This window comes from Hyla sarda, chromosome 1, assembly GCF_029499605.1.
Source record: "Hyla sarda isolate aHylSar1 chromosome 1, aHylSar1.hap1, whole genome shotgun sequence".
Classification (NCBI taxonomy): Eukaryota; Metazoa; Chordata; class Amphibia; order Anura; family Hylidae; genus Hyla; species Hyla sarda.
In genome coordinates, this window is record NC_079189.1 from 246,226,277 (window position 1) to 246,246,625 (window position 20,349).

The following is a 20,349-nucleotide window of genomic DNA, read 5'->3' on the forward strand; positions in this document are numbered from 1 at the left end:
GGCTGCTGATCGCAGCCAGGGACCCGCCGGCAATGGCCGACGCCCGCGATCTCGCGGGCGTCCGCCATTAACCCCTCAGGTGCCGGGATCAATACAGATCCCGGCATCTGTGGCAGTGCGCGATTTGAATGAATGATCGGATCGCCCGCAGCGCTGCTGCGGGGATCCGATCATTCATAACGCCGAACGGAGGTCCCCTCTCCTTCCTCCTTGCGGCTCCCGGCGTCTCCTGCTCTGGTCTGTGATCGAGCAGACCAGAGCAGGAGATGAACGATAATACTGATCTGTTCTATGTCCTATACATAGAACAGATCAGTATTAGCAATCATGGTATTGCTATGAATAGTCCCCTATGGGGACTATTCAAGTGTAAAAAAAATTTAAAAAAATGTAAAAGTAAAAAAAAAGTGAAAAATCCCCTCCCCCAATAAAAAAGTAAAACGTCCGTTTTTTCCTATTTTACCCCCAAAAAGCGTAAAAAATTTTTTTTTAGAGACATATTTGGTATCGCCGCGTGCGTAAATGTCCAAACTATTAAAATAAAATGTTAATGATCCCGTACGGTTAACGGCGTGAACGAAAAAAAAAAAGTCCAAAATTTATACTTTTTTAATACATTTTATTTAAAAAAAAATTATAAAAAATGTATTAAAAGTTTTTTTATATGCAAATGTGGTATCAAAAAAAAGTACAGATCATGGCGCAAAAAATGAGCCCCCATACCGCCGCTTATACGGAAAAATAAAAAAGTTATAGGTCATCAAAATAAAGGGATTATAAACGTACTAATTTGGTTAAAAAGTTTGTGATTTTTTTTTAAGCGCAACAATAATATAAAAGTATGTAATAATGGGTATCATTTTAATCGTATTGACCCTCAGAATAAAGAACACACATCATTTTAACCATAAATTGTACGGCGTGAAAACGAAACCTTCCAAAATTAGCAAAATTGCGTTTTTCGTTTTAATTTCCCCACAAAAATAGTGTTTTTTGGTTGCGCCATACATTTTATGATATAATGAGTTATGTCATTACAAAGGACAACTGGTCGCGCAAAAAACAAGCCCTCATACTAGTCTGTGGATGAAAATATAAAAGAGTTATGATTTTTAGAAGGCGAGGAGGAAAAAATGAAAACGTAGTCCTTAAGGCCAAAATGGGCTGAGTCCTTAAGGGGTTAAACCGGAGACAAAAACGTGGTCAACAATGGTTTTGACTCCGTTTTAAAAAAACGGAATGCAACCGCATATGTTTTTTTTTTTTTTTTAACATGGACGTCAATGGGAAACGCACATGTAATACAGTTCCATACAGGAAACCGTATACGGTTTTTACTTTGCACATCCGCATTTGCATCCTAAAGTCCCCACCCAACACCCCTCCCATTAAAAATGGACAAAATTGTTAAAAACGGACGGAACTGTATGCACTTTTAAAAACAGTATACAGTTTAAAAAGGCATACGGTTTACTTTTTCCCATACTGTTCCATCCGTTTTTTTGCCATACGGTTTTCTTTAGAACAATGGATTGAAAACAGTATGGCAAAAACGTGATGTGAATTCAGCCTAACCTGAATATACAGGCTTATTGGGACCCTCTTTCCAATGTTGAATCACTCACCCCTTTCCATGCAGCTGTTGCAGAGATATAAAGGAAAACATATACCGTATTTTTCGCCATATAAGACGCACCCAATTTTAAAGGAGGAAAATCTAGAAGAAAAAGATTCCGAACCAAATACTGTAGTAAAATATTTTATATCAGTATAGTTCCCCCACAATAGTTGGCAGTATAGTTCCCCCACAATGGTAGGCAGCTCCTCCCCCCCTCCCCCCCCACAATAGTTGGCAGTATAGTTCCCCCACAATGGTAGGCAGCTCCTCCCCCCCCACAATGATTGGCAGTATAGTTCCCCCACAATAGTTGGCAGTATAGTTCCCCCACAATGGTAGGCAGCTCCTCCCCCCTCCCCTCCACAATGGTTGGCAGTATAGTTCCCCCACAATAGTTGGCAGTATAGTTCCCCCACAATGGTAGGCAGCTCCTCCCCCCTCCCCCCACAATGGTAGGCAGCTCCTCCCCCCTCCCCCCCCACAATAGTTGGCAGTATAGTTCCCCCACAATGGTAGGCAGCTCCTCCCCCCCCACAATGATTGGCAGTATAGTTCCCCCACAATAGTTGGCAGTATAGTTCCCCCACAATGGTAGGCAGCTCCTCCCCCCTCCCCTCCACAATGGTTGGCAGTATAGTTCCCCCACAATAGTTGGCAGTATAGTTCCCCCACAATGGTAGGCAGCTCCTCCCCCCTCCCCCACAATGGTTGGCAGTATAGTTCCCCCACAATGGTTGGCAGTATAGTTCCCCCACAATGGTTGGCAGTATAGTTCCCCCACAATGGTTGGCAGTATAGTTCCCCCACAATGGTAGGCAGCTCCCCCCCCCCCCCCCACAGACATACAGCTTCCAGCCATATACAGTGTATGGCTGGAGGCTGTATGTCTGTACTGCTGCCCCCACAGTGTTCCGTTCACCGCTCCTCTGGCCCGGGTCACCATCTACTGCTATGGCCTATGGACCATAGCAGTAGGTGCCGGGACCGGAGGAGCGGTGACCGGAACGCTGAAGATTACCCACCGCCGGTCACTCACCAGGCCCCGGTCGGCGCGTGTCTTCCTCCGGTCCTCCTGTCCTCCGGCACCTCTATGGTTGTACGCACGGGATGTCACTGAGGTCCCGTGCGTACAACCATAGAGAGGCGGAGGATCGCAGGAAGACCGCAGGAGGACCGGAGGAGGACGCGCATCGGCCGGGGAATGGTGAGTGACCCGCGGACATCCTTATGTCCCGAAAAGATTTTTCGGGACACAGGGATGTCCGGCATAGGAAAACCTATGATTTTATCTGCCCGGGCCGGCTCCTGTGTGCGGCTGCAGGCGGGGGCCGGCCAGAGCAGGTAAAAACTAATACTGTATATTAAAAACCAGGGGGCCTCCAGCTGTTGTGAAACTACAACTACCAGCATGCCCAGACAGCCTTTTCCGGTTGTAGTTTCTGAACAGTTGTAGTTTCTGAACAGCTGAAGGCACCCTGGTTTTTAGTATACAGTTATTATTAATTCACCTGCCCGACGCCCGGAACTGTATGTTCCAGGCGTAGGGCAATAAACATAGCCGGTGAGAGGTGAAAAATTCACCGGCGATCATGAGGCTGCTGCGGGCGGGGAGCGGGTAGTCAGCGCTGTACCGCACCGCTGCAGCCTCTGTACTTACCGCTGACTTCCCGCTCTCGCCCGCAGCAGCCTCGGGCGTATATTCGCCGTATAAGACGCACCAACTTTTCCCCCCACGTTTTGGGGAAGAAAAAGTGCGTCTTATACGGAGAAAAATACGGTACATGCCAATTTACAGAAACTAGCAATGGGGGCGTTTCCAATGCTCTTAAGCAATGCTTATGGCAGCATCTCCCTCCTGTCCAACCCACCCCCTTAATTATTCACTGCTCTCTCTGCTGACTCTAAATCGCTACCCACTTAACGGTGTTGTGAACTCTGCATGGGGGTGCTGCAGATGAGATTACATGGCTCCTGGCTCGGCTCCAACATCAGCAGAGAGAGCAGTGAAGAAGAATAAAGGGGGCAGGTTGGACAGGAGGGAGATGCCGCAATAAGCATTGCTTAAAGGGGTTATCCAGGAAAAAACTTTTTTATTTTTTAATTTTTTTTTTTAATTTTTTTTTTTTTTTTCATATATCATCTGGCTCCAGAAAGTTAAACAGATTTCTAAATTACTTCTATTAAAAAAATCTATAAAAAAAATAAAAAATTGATGCGATTTTTTGTCACATTTTACTCTTTTTTTTTTTTTCTTTTTTCTTTTTTCTTTTTATTTTTTTTTATATACACAAATGTTGTATCAATAAAAAGTACATATCACAGCGCCAAAAATGAGCCCTCAAACCTTTGCTATTCACTATTGTTTATGTGCCTGTTGGTGCTGCGCTATATTCCTTCCAGATGTAAACTCCAGCCTCAGGGCAGCGACTCAAGACTCCGCCCACCAATGTCACAAAATGCGGCCACAAAATTAGACAAAAAAGCCTCCAGAGAACACACATTCATGGTGCGGATAGTATGTTTTTAATATTTTTTAATTTCTGAGGAGGGTGGATGGGTTGTTGCGGGATAGTTGGAGTGCAGCTATTTAGTGCCAGGCAGGCCAATCAGGGTGTCACCCGGTGCGGTACGCCCCACCCTCCCCGTCACTCTAGCAACGCTACTGGTAATAAAGGGTAGATAAAGAACTTCTGCCATTAACATAAGGGAAAACTTTTCTGCTTTAAAAAATGCTTTTGTAAGTGGGTTTCCCAGGTTTTGCTTACGTGCAATTTATTTATCAAGGTCGTGTGACTATTTGATGAATAGGTCGCATGTAAGCAAAAGTAAAAAAAAAAATGTCATAAGCCATACGTTTGAAAAGTATGATAGATCTCCTTCTTTATAGTTAAACATTTCATGATACCACTGATGTTTTCTAGTTATCATGTTTGCTCATTCATGTTTACTTTTGATAGCAGGAAGCAGTCCCCTGGATAGTCCAAGAAACTTCTCTACTAGTGCATCTGTTAACTTCCCTTTTGCTCGCAAGTAGGTATTCATTTATATGGTGTCTATTCTTTGAGAGTGTTTTGAAAACCTTCAATATCATTGTGGGATTTTATTTATTTTTTTCTTCACCTGAGCTTTTTTCCACCTTAATGATGAGGGCTAAAAAGGCTTTGTAGTTACATAAACATTGTACTACGTTGTTTGCGTAACTTCCATTTAGTCAATGGAAGTTTCACAAATTGCATAACTTCCCAGCTTTGGCTGTTTTGGCTATACTAAACATCCCTGGCCGCAAAAAGGCAAGAGGTGGCAGGAAAGTTGAATTTCTATGATGGCACAACCCCTTTAATGACCAGCTGAATTCTCCATTTTTTTGCCTCTGCATTTGAGCAGCCAAAACCCAGGGTAACTGGGAGTTCAACTGTGCAGGAGTGCAGCGCTGAATAAGCACTTCACCCCCTTTGTTTTTAGATCATGATGTTTTTTTTTTTTGCTGTTTTTGTTTTCAGAAATGCCCCCCAAAAGAAAACACTTAGTGCTCTATTTCTTTGACGGTATTTTCCACTTATCATTTTTTTTTTTTTTTTTTTTTTTTTTTTAGGCTTAGTGGCAGTTTTCCAAAATCATTTTGTTTTGGTTAAAATCTTGGTGTTTCTCTCCTATAGAGGTCTATAGGAGCAAAATAAAAAAAACTCCATGCAAGAACGCCATGTGGGTTTAGCATTGGAGTTTTTTTGTTTGGTGTTTTTCTGCCATTTCCCCTCCCCCCCCCCCCCCCCCCATTTCCCTAGAAAGACTCATGATGAAAGACTCACATGACTTGTCATGTTAAAAACACAGGGAAAAATACCAAAGAAAAAATACGCCAAGACTACGCCAACCCTCTGTTTAAAAAAAATAAATAAAAAACACACACACACACACTACAAAAACTGCATCTTGGAAGTGCAAAATGGCTGCAGTTTTTTTTGGTGTTTTGTTCATGTCAATGAAAAGGGGGAACTTATCTTAACAGTCATACTTGTTTATCAGGAAAGTGGGGAATAGAATGTTTTTTTTTTTCTAACTTGACTGACCAGGACAAATCATGGATTTACTGGATTTAAAATGGTCTTTTTAATTTAGATGTAATTAATAAAGCACCCTTTAATGTACAATATATGTATTTTATTTAATATAAATATGTGTGTATATAATTTTTTATTTTTTTTATTTTTATTTAAAGAGTGTGTGAAAAGTGTTTGGCACATCTAACAATATGATACATGCCTGGAACCGCAAGATCAGACAGTATGTGTATATACACATAAGGGGAGATTTATCAAAACCTGTCCAGAGGAAAAGTTGCCCATAGCAACCAATCAGATCGCTTCTTTCATTTTTAACAAGGCCTCTGCAAAATGAAAGAAGCAATCCGATTGGTTGCTATGGGCAACTCGGCAACTTTTCCTCTGGACAGGTTTTGATAAATCTCCCCCCATATTCACTATATTTTGTCTTATCACAGGCAATGATAATGCATAATGTATTTCTTTTGGTCCCCTTAATACCAGTAGCAGTCTTCTTTTGGTAATAATATTTTCTATAATGTCTCAGGGTCATTGTGGAGATGTATTAGAAGATGGTTCTGTTCTTACAGGATCCATGACTAATACGACACATCCTTTGTGATTTACCCTGTAGACTGTTACTATTCTAAACATTTGGAACCAGAATTGTGAAAAGAACCGAACTCTGATATCTAGAAATCACATTTACAGCCATTCTGCCTTCTGCGGTGGCTGAAGGGGGGGGGGGGGGGAAGGTTAATTCAGTTATAAGCATAGTGTCACCTGTTTACAATTTCCAGGGCATAGTTGCAGATCATGGGTAAAGGACCGAATTATACACTTCACCCTCTAGTACAGTGGTCTCCAACCTGCGGACCTCAAGATGTTGGCCGTTGGCTGTCCGGGCATGCTGGGAGTTGTAGTTTTGCAACATCTGGAGGTCCGCAGGTTGGAGACCACTGCTCTAGTATGTCAAACCCCCTTTGTAAAGTTGTTCATTGCTTATGTGATAGCCTGTTCTGATTTTTCTTCCTCTTCTTGTTGCTTTAATCCTGTGATGCTTGCAGTCATGGACAACGCACTGACAGGTAATCACTGAAGAATGTTAGCATGCCCTAAGAAAAAAAAATACTTAAAACAGAATACCCCGGCTGTATGTTATTAATTGTTTTTATAAAAAATTTTTTTTTTTTTTTTTCAGAGCGGATGGGCGTAGATGGTCCCTGGCATCTCTTCCCTCTTCTGGATATGGTACCAACACACCAAGCTCAACTCTTTCGGTAACATATGCACATCATGTTTGTCTTGTCTTTAGCAACAGTGTGTAGCCCTTATGCATTTGAGAAAAATCTGCTGACGTGGACATCATATTCTTAAAATGTAATGCCTTTGGTTGCAACTACTGTAAAAGGTCATTTTATTTTTGTTGCTTTTTTTTTTTTTACTTTTACCATGTTGGTTTTTAAAAAAACAAAAAACTTTCCTAATCTGCTGCCATTCAGACAGTCCCTAGTGGTTTGGACTTTCTGCTTTCCTCTTTGACATGTGAGAAAAGCCCACTCAACCAATCAGTGGCCGTTATGGGTAACTGCAGCAAGCCAGTGTCTGGGTGAATAAACATTCTTGGGATTAGGACAACTTTTATCAAAACCTGTGTACAGAAAAAGTTGACCAGTTGCTCATAGCAACCAATCGGATTGTTAACGAGGCCTCTGAAAAATGAAAAGCAATCTATTTGTTGCTATGGGCAACTGGTCAACTTTTCCTCTGCACAGGTTTTGATAAATAGTCCTTCATGTGTGTGTTTTTTTTCTTTTCTTTTTTTAAATGTTGTAATCTGCAAATTCAGTCTGACACATCGGCTGCTGGATAGTTCCTACAAAAAAAAATCCATAATCTTAACTTGTGCTTAGGCAGATTAAAGCTTCTTTGTCATAACAAAAAAGACATGATACACATATTTGGTCATACCGCCCAGCCCTAGTTTCACGCACAGACACAATGGGCCAGGCTTTATCAATCGAGCGCAGAGCACGCAGATCATTGTGGTTTTATGAAACCACAATGATCTGTATGAGGAATCTAATGATTCCTCCTAAAAGTCCCCTAAGGGGACTAAGTGTTAAAAAAAAAAAAAAAAAAAAAGTTTAAAAAAGTTTAAAAAAACACACACATTAACCCCTTCCTTATTAAGTTTAAATCACCCCCCTTTTTCCAAATTCCATATTAAAAATATGTAACCATAATAAAAATAAACATATGTGGTATCGCCGCGTGCGTAAATGTCTGAACTATAAAAATATATAATTAATTAAACCGCTCGCTCAATGGCGTACGCACAAAAAAATTCCAAAGTCCAAAATAGCGTATTTTTGGTCACTTTTCATACCATAAAAAAGGGAATAAAAAGCGATCAAGAAGTCCAATCAAAATAAATGGTACTGATTAAAACTTCAGATCACGGCGCAAAAAAATGAGCCCTCAAACCACCCTGTACGTGGAAAAATAAAAAAGTTATAGGGGTCAGAAAAGGACAATTTTAAATGTATAAATTTTCCTGCATGTAGTTATGATTTTTTTCCAGAAGTACGACGAAATCAAACCTATATAAGTAGGGTATCACTTTAATCGTATGGACCTACAGAATAAAGATAAGGTTTCATTTTTACCGAAAAATGTACTGCCTAGAAACAGAAGCCCCCAAAATTTACAAAATGGTGTTTTTTCTTCAATTTTGTCGCACAATGATTTTTTTTTCCGTTTCGCCATAAATGTTTGTGTAAAATGACTGATGTCATTCCAAAGTAGAATTGGTGGCGCAAAAAATAAGCCATCATATGGATTTTTAGGTGCAAAATTGAGAGTTATGATTTTTAAAAGGTAAGGAGGAAAAACGAAAGTGTAAAAAACAGAAAAATGCTTGGTCCTTAAGGGGTTAAAAGCATGGTCACCTGCATTTTTCAGAATTGAAGACACAGTATAGGTTTGTGAAATTGATCAAATATAGTCACAACTAGACTACATTCACTCCTTTTTAAGATCAATGTGCCTGTCAAAAAACAGATTTACCTTTTTAGAAAGTTGCTGATGTATACCTGCAACATGTATAGAAAACATTGTGTGAATGGCTCCTAACTAAGTTGTTGACGTTTTATGGGCGCTTCATACTTTGGAAGCCAAATACTTTGTGCAAAGAAACAGTTGCCCATAGAAACCAATCAGAACCATTTTTAATTTTGTTATTTTTAGTATTTTTTTATTTTTTATAAAGGCCTCTGAAAAATGAAAGCTTGAATCTGGTTCCTGTTGGCAACTGCTCTACTTTACTTTTGCGCAAAGTTTGTTGAATCTCTCCCTTAATATTCATATTCTCAGCTTTTTCTTTTATATACATATTTTCTACAGTCTTCCTCCTCCTCTCAGGAGAGGTTACACCAATTGCCCTTCCAACCCACTGCCGATGAATTGCACTTTCTTTCCAAACACTTTCGGAGCTCAGAAAGCATTACAGATGAGGAAGGAAGACATTCTCCATGCATGCGCCCTCGTTCCCGAAGCCTCAGGTAAGATTATCCCCACTATCCTCTTCCTCCTTTTTTTTTTTTTTATCTGTTTGTGTTTATCATTGTGCACAATAAAAGTGATATTTCTCTATTGGCTCCATTGGGGGACACAGACCATGGGCATATTCTGCTGTCACTAGGAGGTTGGACACTATGGTAGCATGAAAAGTCGGCCCCTCCCAGTAGGGTATATTCGCCTACAGGCACCTGAGCTAATCAGTTTTAGCTTAGTGTCTGTAGAAGGCAGACGCTGGTCTGGGGTTCCCCAGACCTGGTCTAATTTTTTTTTCCAGATTAGGGACGTTTTGATTTTTCTCTCCCTTTTCTTTGCTTGTTTTCAGGTGAGGACTCAGGAACATAGCGTTCACTGTTTCTCCATTTGCGATTGAAGGGGCACAGACATCCTGGATGTATTGTCAACCCCTTCTTGCCAACGGTCAGCCCTTGGGGTTGTACCTCACGGGTCCGGGTCCCCCTACCTCCCTGCACATCTCGCTGTTTCAGCCCGGCATGATGCAGGTGACTAAAGCTGACTGAAGACTTCATTAGGTAAGATCTTCTGACTAAGGTGAGTATGCTCCCCCCTTTTCTTTCAGGTCTTGGGTACTTTCATCCTCTGGAGACCCCCTACTTTCAGCCCAATCCTCTTTATTGTATACTGGGCAACCCCCTATCAACTACTGAGGCTGTTTGGGGAATGCTATTAAGTCAGTGGTGTAGGACTGTGCTTCCCCCCCCCCCCCACCCCCCTTCCCCTCTTGGCACCTCAGCAGGTGCAGCAGGCATTTTACTTTCACTTTTCCCGCAGCTCACCCAGGCACACAAACAAGCGCCGGCTCCTAGCTCCGGCCGCACCGCTTGCTGGATGCGTCCGAAGAACAGTTCTGCCTTCAGCCTGTTGGCATCTGCGAGCTGCCGGCGGCGTTTTCCACGCTCTCTTCCCTCATGCGCTCAGAGGTGACAGGTGGACGCCATTATAACCCGGGCATATTACATAGTTACATTACATAGTTAGTATGGCTGAAAAAAGACATACGTCCATCAAGTCCAACCAGGGAATTGAAGGGAAGGGTATAAGGGGATAAGGGGAAGGGATGTAGTTTTATAATTCTGCATAAGCATTAACCTCCCTAGCGGTACGATTCCGTCTGGAAATTTGTACCAAAAGCGGTACAATTTTTTGCATTGAAATTCCACATCTCCCCCCGTCACATTCCCCCTCCCTTGTCACATTCCCCCCCCCCCATATCACATTCCCCCCCTGTCACATTCCCCCCACTTGTTGCATTCTCCCCCCCCCCTGTCACATTCATCCCCCCTGTCACATTCTCCCCCCTTGTTACACTCTCCCCCCGTCACATTCATCCCCCCTGTCACATTCCCCCCTTGTTACATTCTCCCCCCCCCTTGTTACCTTCTCCCCTCTCCATGTTACATTCCACTCCCCCCCTGTCACATCCCCCCCTCTGTCACATTCCCCCCTCTGTCACATTCCCCCCTATGTCACATTCCCCCCCCCTTGTCACATTCCCCCCCCCCCTTGTTACATTCCCCCCTATGTCACATTCCCCCCCCCTTGTCACATTCCCCCCCCCCCTTGTTACATTCTCCCCTGTGTCACATTCCCCCCTTGTTACATTCTCCCCTGTGTCACATTCCCCCCTTGTCACCTTGTCATCTTCTTGTCCTGCAGCAGAATACACTGGGTTTGCCGGCAGATTTCAAACCTAGTGTATTTGCTGCAGAACAAGTCCTTTCCCCTTCAGCCAATCACAGGCTTTACACCACTGCGGCCTGTGATTGGCTGAAAAGTGAAAGGTCCTGTAAGATGAACAGAGCAGTGAACAGAGCGCACGGAGGGGAACGACATCTTCAGGGACCGGGATTAGGTGAGCAAAAGGTTTTTTTATTTTCTTCCTTCTTACTTTTACACTTAGTTCAGGGTTTTCTACCAGGGGGCCTCCAGCTGTTGTGAAACTACTGCTCCCAGCATGCCCGGACAGCCTTTGGCTGTCCGGGCATGCTGAGAGTTGTAGTTTTGCAACATCTGGAGGCCCCCTGGTTGAGAAACACTGACTTTTAGTATATGTCTTTACCTGCTCTGGCCGGCCCCCGCAACGGGAGCCGACCCGAGCAGATAATCACATATTTTCCCGGGGGCTGCATCACTACATCGCAAAAAGCAAAAATCGCGATTTGATTGCTTTTGCGATATACTGTGCAGCCCGCACAGCAACTCTGCAATTCTACCCCGAGCGTGACTCGGGGTTACCGATTCTAGCAGCGAAAATTAACCCCGAGTCACGCTCGGGAATACCGCTAGGCTGGTTAATGTTGTTTTGTTCCAGGAATGTATCTAACCCTGTTTTAAAGCTGTTCATTGTTCCTGCTGTGACCAGTTCCTGAGGTAGACTGTTCCATAAATTCACAGGCCTTATTCTCTTCCTCGCCCACGGGTATTAGCCCTGCCCACCCGTGGCCGGCGAGAATTGTGCCCTATGATGTGCGGGCACAAACAAGACTCCTTTTCTCTGCCAATCAGCACTGTGTGTGTGCAGAGGTGCTCCTTAGGGCCAATGAGAGGCGCTTTAGTCTAGTCCGGCCCCTCTCTTCTCATTGGTCCTGAATTCCTCCCGTCTCTCCCTCTCACCCCTCCCTTAGCTGAGGACCGGAGTTCTCCTAACAGCAACTGCCTTGCTGGGGACACAGACGCTGGGTGAGGCTGTTTCATTTTTGCTATGTCCGAGCCCAGAACTGTCCCTCCCTCTAGACTGCTAACCGGGGCCCTGATCACCTCTTATACTTGCAAGGGCTGCAATACTAAAATGTCTGATTCGGTAGAACCCACTTGTTCCGCCTGTACCATTGAACCCCTGACCCTCCTGGTATTTCTACTCAGGATTCCCCTCCAGACCCTGAGGGTTCTGCTATCCCTCTGGAATGGGTGTCTTCACTCTCCCAGTCTATTTCCGACTTAGCTCAGGTCTCCCGTTCCGTGGTGACTGCCTTAGAGAGGTCCTCCTTTTGTCGACCCTCTAAAGAGACCCCCTCTCCCTATGCTAAATACTCTCACAAGCGTACCAGGGGTAGTTCCTCTGACTCGTCTCCAGAGTCTACTAGCAGACATAGGCGCTCCCCTCATGGGTAACGCCCCTCTGGTTCAGCATCCCGTGAACGCACCTCTTCTCAGGGGCGCTCCCCGGGTCGCCGCTATGGCTCTCCCAGATCTGCGCACCAGGTCAGTGTCACCCTCATCCAAGGCTGCCTCCATCCTTTCCCACTCTCCTGGAGAACTGGGCGATGAGGTTTCTGGTTCTGCCTCTGACTCGGAGGACCGAAAAGATACGGCCAGCCTGGCGGACACCTTTGTCTTGGCCATAAGGGACACCTTTCATCTGGAGGACCCAGGAACTTCGGACTTAACTCCAGAAGTTTTCTTTCTCGTTCCCGACCTGCACCCAAGGTTTTCAGCTCTCATGCTGAATTTGAAGCCTTGCTTGAGTCTGCCTGGAAGCATCCTGACAAAAAGTTTCAAGAAACTAAGAAGGTTCAAGCGCAATTTACCTTCGCTAGGGACCTTATTGCTCGGTGGACCTCTGGTCTCCCGCCTGTCAAAAGCAACTACTCTGCCATTGGCAGAAGCAGCTTCCTTCAAAGACCCGGCGGACAAGAAAGAAGGTAGAGATTTTGCTTTTGAAGCAGCGGGTTCTTCCTGGCTTCCTGCTTTTGCTTCTACCTGGGTGTCAAAAGCTCTTTCATTCTGGGCTTCTCAACTCCGCCAGGGTATTCTTTCTGGATCCCTCTTGGAGGAATTGGCTGATTTAGCTCTCCAACTCTCTAGGGCTGGAGACTATCTGTGTACTGTCTGTATGCAGTCAGCCCGTTGTGCGGTTTTTGCCACAGGTAACCTGGTGGCTCTTCGTCGTTCTATGTGGCTCAAGGCCTGGAACGTGGATGCTGCTTCTAAGAAATCTCTAATGGAGCTTCCTTTTTACTGGTTCTCGACTGTTTGGTAAGCGCTTAGATGAGATTATCTCAGAGGCGACGGGTGATAAAAGTTCCTTGTTACTTCAGAATAAGGCTCTCAGCACTACTTCCCATTGAAAGTCTACCTCCTTTCGGGCATTCGGTTCCAGTAGGACGTCCAGACCAGCATCCTCACGGGACAAGAAGGCTCCCTCCTTCCAAACCAGTCTCTCATGGAAATCGGATAATTGTTCGGGTCATTTCGCGGCCAAAGCGGGCAACCGCAAACCTACCTCTGCCTGAAGGGACGCCCCCACCCGCGGATTTTTCTCGGGTGGGAGGTCGTCTGTTTCTCTTCTGGGCATTTAGTCCTCTCACGTGCAGGACTCCTGGGTCAGGGATATGGATATCGGATCGAGTTTGCCTCCCTTCCAAGGGACCGCTTTTTTCATTCCCGGGCCCTCCGGTCCCCCTCCCTGGCGAGGGCCTTTCGGTGCACACTCCAGTCCCTTCTCATTCAGGGAATAATTGTCCCGGTTCCTCAGGAGGAGCGTTTTTTCGGTTTTTATTCCAACCTCTTTGTGGTCCCCAAGAAAAGGGGTTCCATTCGCCTGATCCTGGACCTGAAGTGCCTCCAACCAACGTCTTCTCCTCCACTATTTCTGCATGGAGTCTCTCCGTTCGGTCATGGCATCCATGGATCAAGGAGAGTTTCTTTCCTCAGTGGACATTCGGGACGCCTACCTCCACATTCCAATTTTTCCTTGACATCAGCGGTATCTTCAGTAAGGCCATTTTCAGTTTGTGGCCCTTCCCTTCGGTCTGGCCACTGCTCAAAGGGTCTTCACCAAGGTCCTGGCACCTGTGATTGCCCTCTTACGGTCGAGGGGTGTCTCAGTGATTCCGTACCTGGACAACTTCCTGATCAAGGCCCCAACCAGGACCCAAAATCTGGAGAGTCTCTGTCTCACCCTTCAAGTCTTCTCCAGTTTCTGTTGGATGGTCAATCACGACCAGTCCAACCTAACTCCCACTCAGTCTAATTTTCCTAGGACTCCAGTTGGACACTGCGTCCGCCCATATTCAGCTTCCGCCGGACAAGTGGCTGATTTTTTTTTTTTTTTTTTGTCCGGAGTTCGGATGCTCCAGAACCCTGCTCCAGTGTCCATTCGCTTATGCATGGAGGTTCTGGGTCGGATGATGCCGTTCCATTACCGTCCTCTTCAACTTGTGCTTCTATCCCGGTGGGACAGATCTCCGTTATCCCTCGATCGCAGGATCATTCTTCCACTGAGGTCTCGCCAGTCCCTTCTGTGGTGGCTTCATTCCCCCTGCTTTTACAGGGGCGCTAATTTCTGCCCCTCCGTTGGCAAGTCGTCACGAAGGATGCTAGTCTTTCGGGTTGGGGAGGTGCCTTCAGGGACCGGACAGTCCTCCTCCCCATCAACATGTTGGAACTGAGGGCATTGTATCTTTGTCTGTGCCATTGGGAGATCCTTCTTCTGGACCGTCCTGTCAGTGTCCAGTCGGACAACTCCACTGAGGTGGCGTATATCAATCGGCAGGGCGGCACTCGCAGCTCATCTCAGCAATCCACAACTGGGAAGTGGACTTTCTCAGCCGATCCTCCGCCGACCCCGGCGAGTGGTCTCTTCATCCGGAGGTGTTTGCAGAGATCTGCAACCTCTGGGGCACTCCAGACGTGGACATATTTGCTTCCTGCCACAACCACAAGGTTCCTCACTTTGTGGCGAATTTCCCAGGATCCCTGGGCGCTGGCCGCGGATGCCTTGGTGATTCCTTGGTCGGCCTTTGTCCTACCTTTTTATCTTTTCCCTCCTTTTCCTCTCCTTCCCAGAGTCCTGAGGAATCTGAAAGCAGAGGGCGTTCCCGCCATTCTCGTGGCTCCGGACTGGCCCAGGAGAGCGTGGTACGCTGATGTGGTCCGACTTCTGGACAACCTTCCGCTTGCCCTCCCTCTTCGTCCAGACCTTCTCTCTCAAGGTCCCCTTTGCCACCCCAATTTACTGTCCGCTGCATTTGATGGCGTGGCGGTTGAGACCATGGTTCTGAGGGCCCGGGGTTTCTCTCCTCAGGTGATTCACACTATTCTCAGGGTGCACAAGCCCTCCTCTGCGAAGATTTACCACCGTACTTGGCGGTCTTATTTTCATTGGTGTGAATCTCACTCTTTTTCTCCTGTTACGTTCTCTCTCTTCCTCGACTTCTTCTTTCCATTTTACTGTCAGGGCTAGAACAGTTATTGGCTCTCAGTTCCCTTAAAGGTCAGGTTTCGGCCCTTTCCATTCTCTTTCAACGTCCTCTAGTGTCCGATCCTCATATCAGTACTTTTCTTCAGGGAGTGAAGGTCCCCTACACCACCTTGGGACTTGAATTTAGTTCTTGGTGCCCTGCAGGGTACTCCCTTCAAACCTCTCAGGGACATTCCTCTTCGCCTCCTTTTCTGGAAGGTGGCATTCCTTATTGCGATTACATCTATTAGGAGAGTTTCAGCTATCTCCTTCCATTCTCCCTTCCTTATCATACACCATGACAAAGTTGTTTTACGTCCGGTTACGTCCTTCTTACCAAAGGTTGTTTCTGTTTTTCATCTCAATGAGGACATCTTCCTTACGTCCTTTTTGTCCGGCTCCATCTCATCCCAAGGAACATTTGCTACACAACCTGGATGTGTTGAGGGCTGTTCGGACCTATCTCTGTCACTTCTTCTTTTCGACAGAGCCGATAGAAAAAAGGAGATTTTTATGCTTACCATAAAATCTTTCTCGGAGGATCCATTGGGGTACACAGCACCCGCTCTTATTTTCTCTGGTGTTCCTGGTTCGGTTACCTGTCAGAGTGTGTTCCGTTAATTTTTGTTCTGTGGTTTAATCGGACAGTTCATGTTTTTTTTCTGACCTGTTGGTCTTCTCCTACTGCTCTGGGACTAAAACTGTTTAGCTCAGGTGCCTGTAGGCGGGTATAACCTGCTGGGAGGGGACAACTTTTCTTGTTACCATAGTGTCAAGCCTCCTAGTGACAGCAGCATATACCCATGGTCTGTGTCCCCCAATGGATCTTCCAAGAGAGAGATTTTACAGTAAGCATAAAAATCTCCTTTTTAAGGGTATATTATTAAGGATGTTTTACCCTGGGCCTTAATTATAGTTTATTGGGCCTCTTTGGGTTATTATCATATTGCTTCTATTGACAAGTGCTTTAATGCTCCTTTGCACAAGGTTTTATAAATCTCCCATAGTGTGAGTTAGGCAGATCATATAAAACAGCCAGCTCTGCTTTATTTTCTGCATCTTGACTACCTCCAGCAGTCGCAAGCAGGCCAGAGGGGTGCTTGAAAACCCACATTACCAGATGAGTACCAAAAATCCTGTATATTCAGGTTAATGCCAGCAATCCTCCTGTCAGTTTCCTGATGTTTCCCTAACAACTTAACTAATTAAGAACCAACAAAAAACTATGGTAGAAATTCCCCTAATATGAATGTGCCAACCTTACTGCATCCCGCTCAAAAATGCTGAGGCTGTAATTGCTGCAGAAGTTAAGGCATCAAAGTAATAAGTAAAGGGTCTGATTATTTGTGTACTTTTTTATGTCCTTTTGAAGTAATTGGTATAGAATATTATCCATTTTAGAATGTGGCAGTAAAGTAATGACTGTGCAAAAGTAGCGGTCTGAATTCCTTCTATGCACTGTATATGTAAAGAGATGCTTACCATAACATTGTTTTTAAGACCAGTTTTAGATTCACTTGAAGTTATTACATTGTTTTTTCTTTTAGTCCCGGGCGCTCATCTACAAATTTTGACAATGAGATTGTTATGATGAATCATGTTTACAAGGAAAGATTCCCCAAGGTAGGTACATAAAGAAATCTGTGACCGGTTTTAAATGGCCATTTCTGTTAGTTTCACTGTCTGATTTTCTCCCACTCAACATGACCCCCTCCTGGCCAGCACTGAAGCAAAGCTTCTGCCCTGGTCTAACCTCCCACTGTCCCTGGCAGGGTGAATATCTTTAAGATGACTTATCTTCCCAAATACTTGCATGTTTTCCATCTATCACTGCACCCCCCCCCCCCCCCCCAGCATTGATCTATAAATGCCATCTAATGATGGCTTATGATAGAGGGGTCAAAACATTTGAATTCCAGTTTTCTTTGTTAGAATAATATAAATAGCATAAAACTGGAATAGTATAAATGGCTGTTCTACTATAAATCGAGAAGAAAATCAGTGATCCAGCAATGTCAAATGACTCCACCTTTATTAGAAGTTCCACGATAAAACAAATACAGCAACTGTTAGCAAACCATCAGGCGCATGCACGCCCTTCGTCAGTGATACCCGCTCTCAGACTAGGGTTCCGTTCTATTGTATGCATGGTGGGAGGAGAAACTTCCCCAACCACTCAACTGCAAATTACAACGAAACACCTGAGGCATTTAAAATACCAAAGACAATAGTATCCATATAAAATGATAAAACATAGTGATAAAACAAAGACTGGTGATATATTGTGCATGGCGATACATTCACAGTAATAAAATATCATATGGCATAACACTATAATCTAAGTACATATCAATAATTATAACTGTGTGCACAATAAAAGAAAACGCAGAACTGAAGGCAAAGACTAATAGTGGAACAACAGTTTGCATCTCAGGTTTATGCCCTGTGGCGAGCGGGTTCCTAATGCAAATTGCCAATAAACTTCTCGTTCTTAGTTTTCTACAAGAAGAGCTTTGCGTGGTCCCATAGACACTTACTCAATGCCATAAATGCGAAAATGGGTTGTGTTGCCATTATGTACACACTTGAAATGCAATGAAGCAGCTGATTTGTTACGTAATGCGTTACTTATGATGTCATTGAGATGCACCAATGCTCTAACCTTTAATTTCCAAGTGGGGCAACACACATATTTCAACTGGCATTGGATACACTCAATGACATAAACAAGATTACAATAATTGCAATTCAACTACTGTTTGATGCTGTAACATTTATTTCCTGTTGCATTAGCAAAAGAGTTACACACTTTAACATAATTGCATGTTTGGCAAATTCTGCTGCCACATTTGTAAAAGCCCTTCTGGCTCAACCAAAATGTTTCATTTTTTTTTTTGTTGTTCAAAGAGTACCATACTAGGTGACAGGAGATCTCCCAAAGTTTTTGCTTTTTTGGGGACACTGTGACGACCACATACAAGCAACTGAGAAAGAACATGATTCTTTCAAGAAATTAAGATGTCTGTTGATAATATGCTTACGGTAATATGATTACATTTAAGTAAATATGTGATGGCCACTACCGCTTTATTAGTAAGTGTTTGATATTTTTCGATTTTGAAGTGATAAGGTCGCTATGTCATTTTGTCTACAATCTTTTTTTATTCAAAAGAGGTGAGGTTTGACGGGTGCGAGGCACTCGCTGTCCTTGGCGAATCTTACAATGTATTTTTGGGGAATTACAGTAAATTTTTACCACCTCCAATCCGTTTGCACTTCACATACAGTGCTATAGACGATACATAGATGATCATCTCCTTATTTGAGGGGGATGTGTCTGCCATGCAACTGTATGTGAGCTATATCAACAACAATCATTTCAATCTCAAATTCACGTACCATTCTGATTCCTCTGTTGTAGCTTTCCTTGATTTAGTATTAAAGGGTGTCACTAACCATGTCATTTTGGTGGCCACTTACCGTAAACCTATGGCAGGAAACACGATTCTGCTTACTAACAGTAATCATCCCCCACACACTACTAGATCTAGGATCATGTTCTTTCTCAGTTGCTTGTAGGTGGTTGTTACATTGTCCCCAAAAAAGCAAAAACTTTGGGAGATCTCCTGTCACCTAGTATGGTACTCTCTGAACAACAAAAAAATAAAACATTTTGGTTGAGCCAGAAGGGCTTTTACAAATGTGGCAGCAGAATTTGCCAAACATGCAATTATGTTAAAGTGTGTAACTCTTTTGCTAATGCAGCAGGAAATAAATGTTACAGCATCAAACAGTACTTGAATTGCATTTATTGTAATCTTGTTTGTCATTGAGTGTATCCAATGCCAGTTGAAATATGTGGGTTGCACAAATTGGAAATTAAGGGTTAGAGCATTGGTGCTTCTCAAGTAACGCATTACGTAACAAACCAGTTGCTTCATTACTTTGCAAAAGTGTACATAATGGAAACACAACCCATTTTCGCATTTATGGCATTGAGCAAGTGTCTATGGGACCACGTAAAGGATGGTTATGTAGGAAACTGTAAGAACGAGACGTTTATTGGCAATTTGCATTAGGAACCCGCTCGCCACGGGGCATGAACCTGAGATGCGAACTGTTGTTCCACTATTCTTTGCCTTCCGCTCATACAGTGAGTTTTCTTTCCTTTATTGTGCACTCGGTTTTAATTATTGATATGTACTTAGATTATAGTGTTATGCCATATGGTATTTTATTACTGTGAATGTATCGCCATGCACAATAGATCACCGGTCTTTGTTTTATCACAATATTTTAGCATTTAATACGGATACTACTGTATTTAGTATTTTACCTGCCTCTGCTTTTTTGTTCGTAATTTGCAGTTGAGTGGTTGGGGAAGTTTCTCCTCCCACTGTGCACACAATATAACGGAACCCTAGTCTGGGAGTAGGAATCACTGACGAAGGGCGTGCATGTGCCTGAAACGCGTCTGCTGGTTTTTTAACAGTTGCTATACTTGTTTTATCGTGGATCTTCTAATAAAGCTGGAGTCATATGACATTGCTGAATCACTGCTTTTCTTCTCGAGTACTTTGCGCCTGGCTGTGCTCTGGATCCAGGCAAGCCTATGTGGTAGGAGGTGAGCTGGATACAGGACTTTCGTTTACATTGTCTACTATAAATGCAAGACGGTGAGAATTATTGGGCTGTATTGTTTTCCTCTATTGTAAGTTGACGCATGGGTTGCTTGGCTGCATGTGCTCTTTTTACTCAGTATCTATCAATATTGCATATCCAGGTGACTGTAGTGTCTCCTGTATTAATGTTTTTATCTAACTTGACCTGCCTCTTTTCCAGCCAGGACTATTGATCTTTACACATTGACACACAGCTTGTTCTAAAAAGCCTTCTATGGATGTTTGTTT

General features: G+C 44.0%; 1 protein-coding gene across 12 annotated transcripts in view; it reads left to right on the forward strand.

The window, feature by feature from the left end:
* MAST3 (microtubule associated serine/threonine kinase 3) overlaps window positions 1–20,349 on the forward strand; it is a 349,606-nt gene that overhangs the window by 184,474 nt on the left and 144,783 nt on the right. For 6 of the 12 annotated variants that reach the window (XR_008892095.1, XM_056570004.1, XM_056569949.1 and 3 more), the window contains 5 exons: window positions 4,576–4,648; window positions 6,726–6,746; window positions 6,860–6,938; window positions 9,064–9,221; window positions 16,987–17,062. Coding sequence is in view for 11 of the 12 variants with exons in the window: in XM_056570004.1 (XP_056425979.1) it covers window positions 4,576–4,648; window positions 6,726–6,746; window positions 6,860–6,938; window positions 9,064–9,221; window positions 16,987–17,062 (407 nt within the window). In the remaining variant the exon portion in view is untranslated. Of the gene's footprint in view, window positions 1–4,575; window positions 4,649–6,070; window positions 6,179–6,725; window positions 6,747–6,859; window positions 6,939–9,063; window positions 9,222–16,986; window positions 17,063–20,349 lie in introns of those variants that run through there. The other 6 variants (XM_056570015.1, XM_056569950.1, XM_056569993.1 and 3 more) reach the window with 4 other exon arrangements.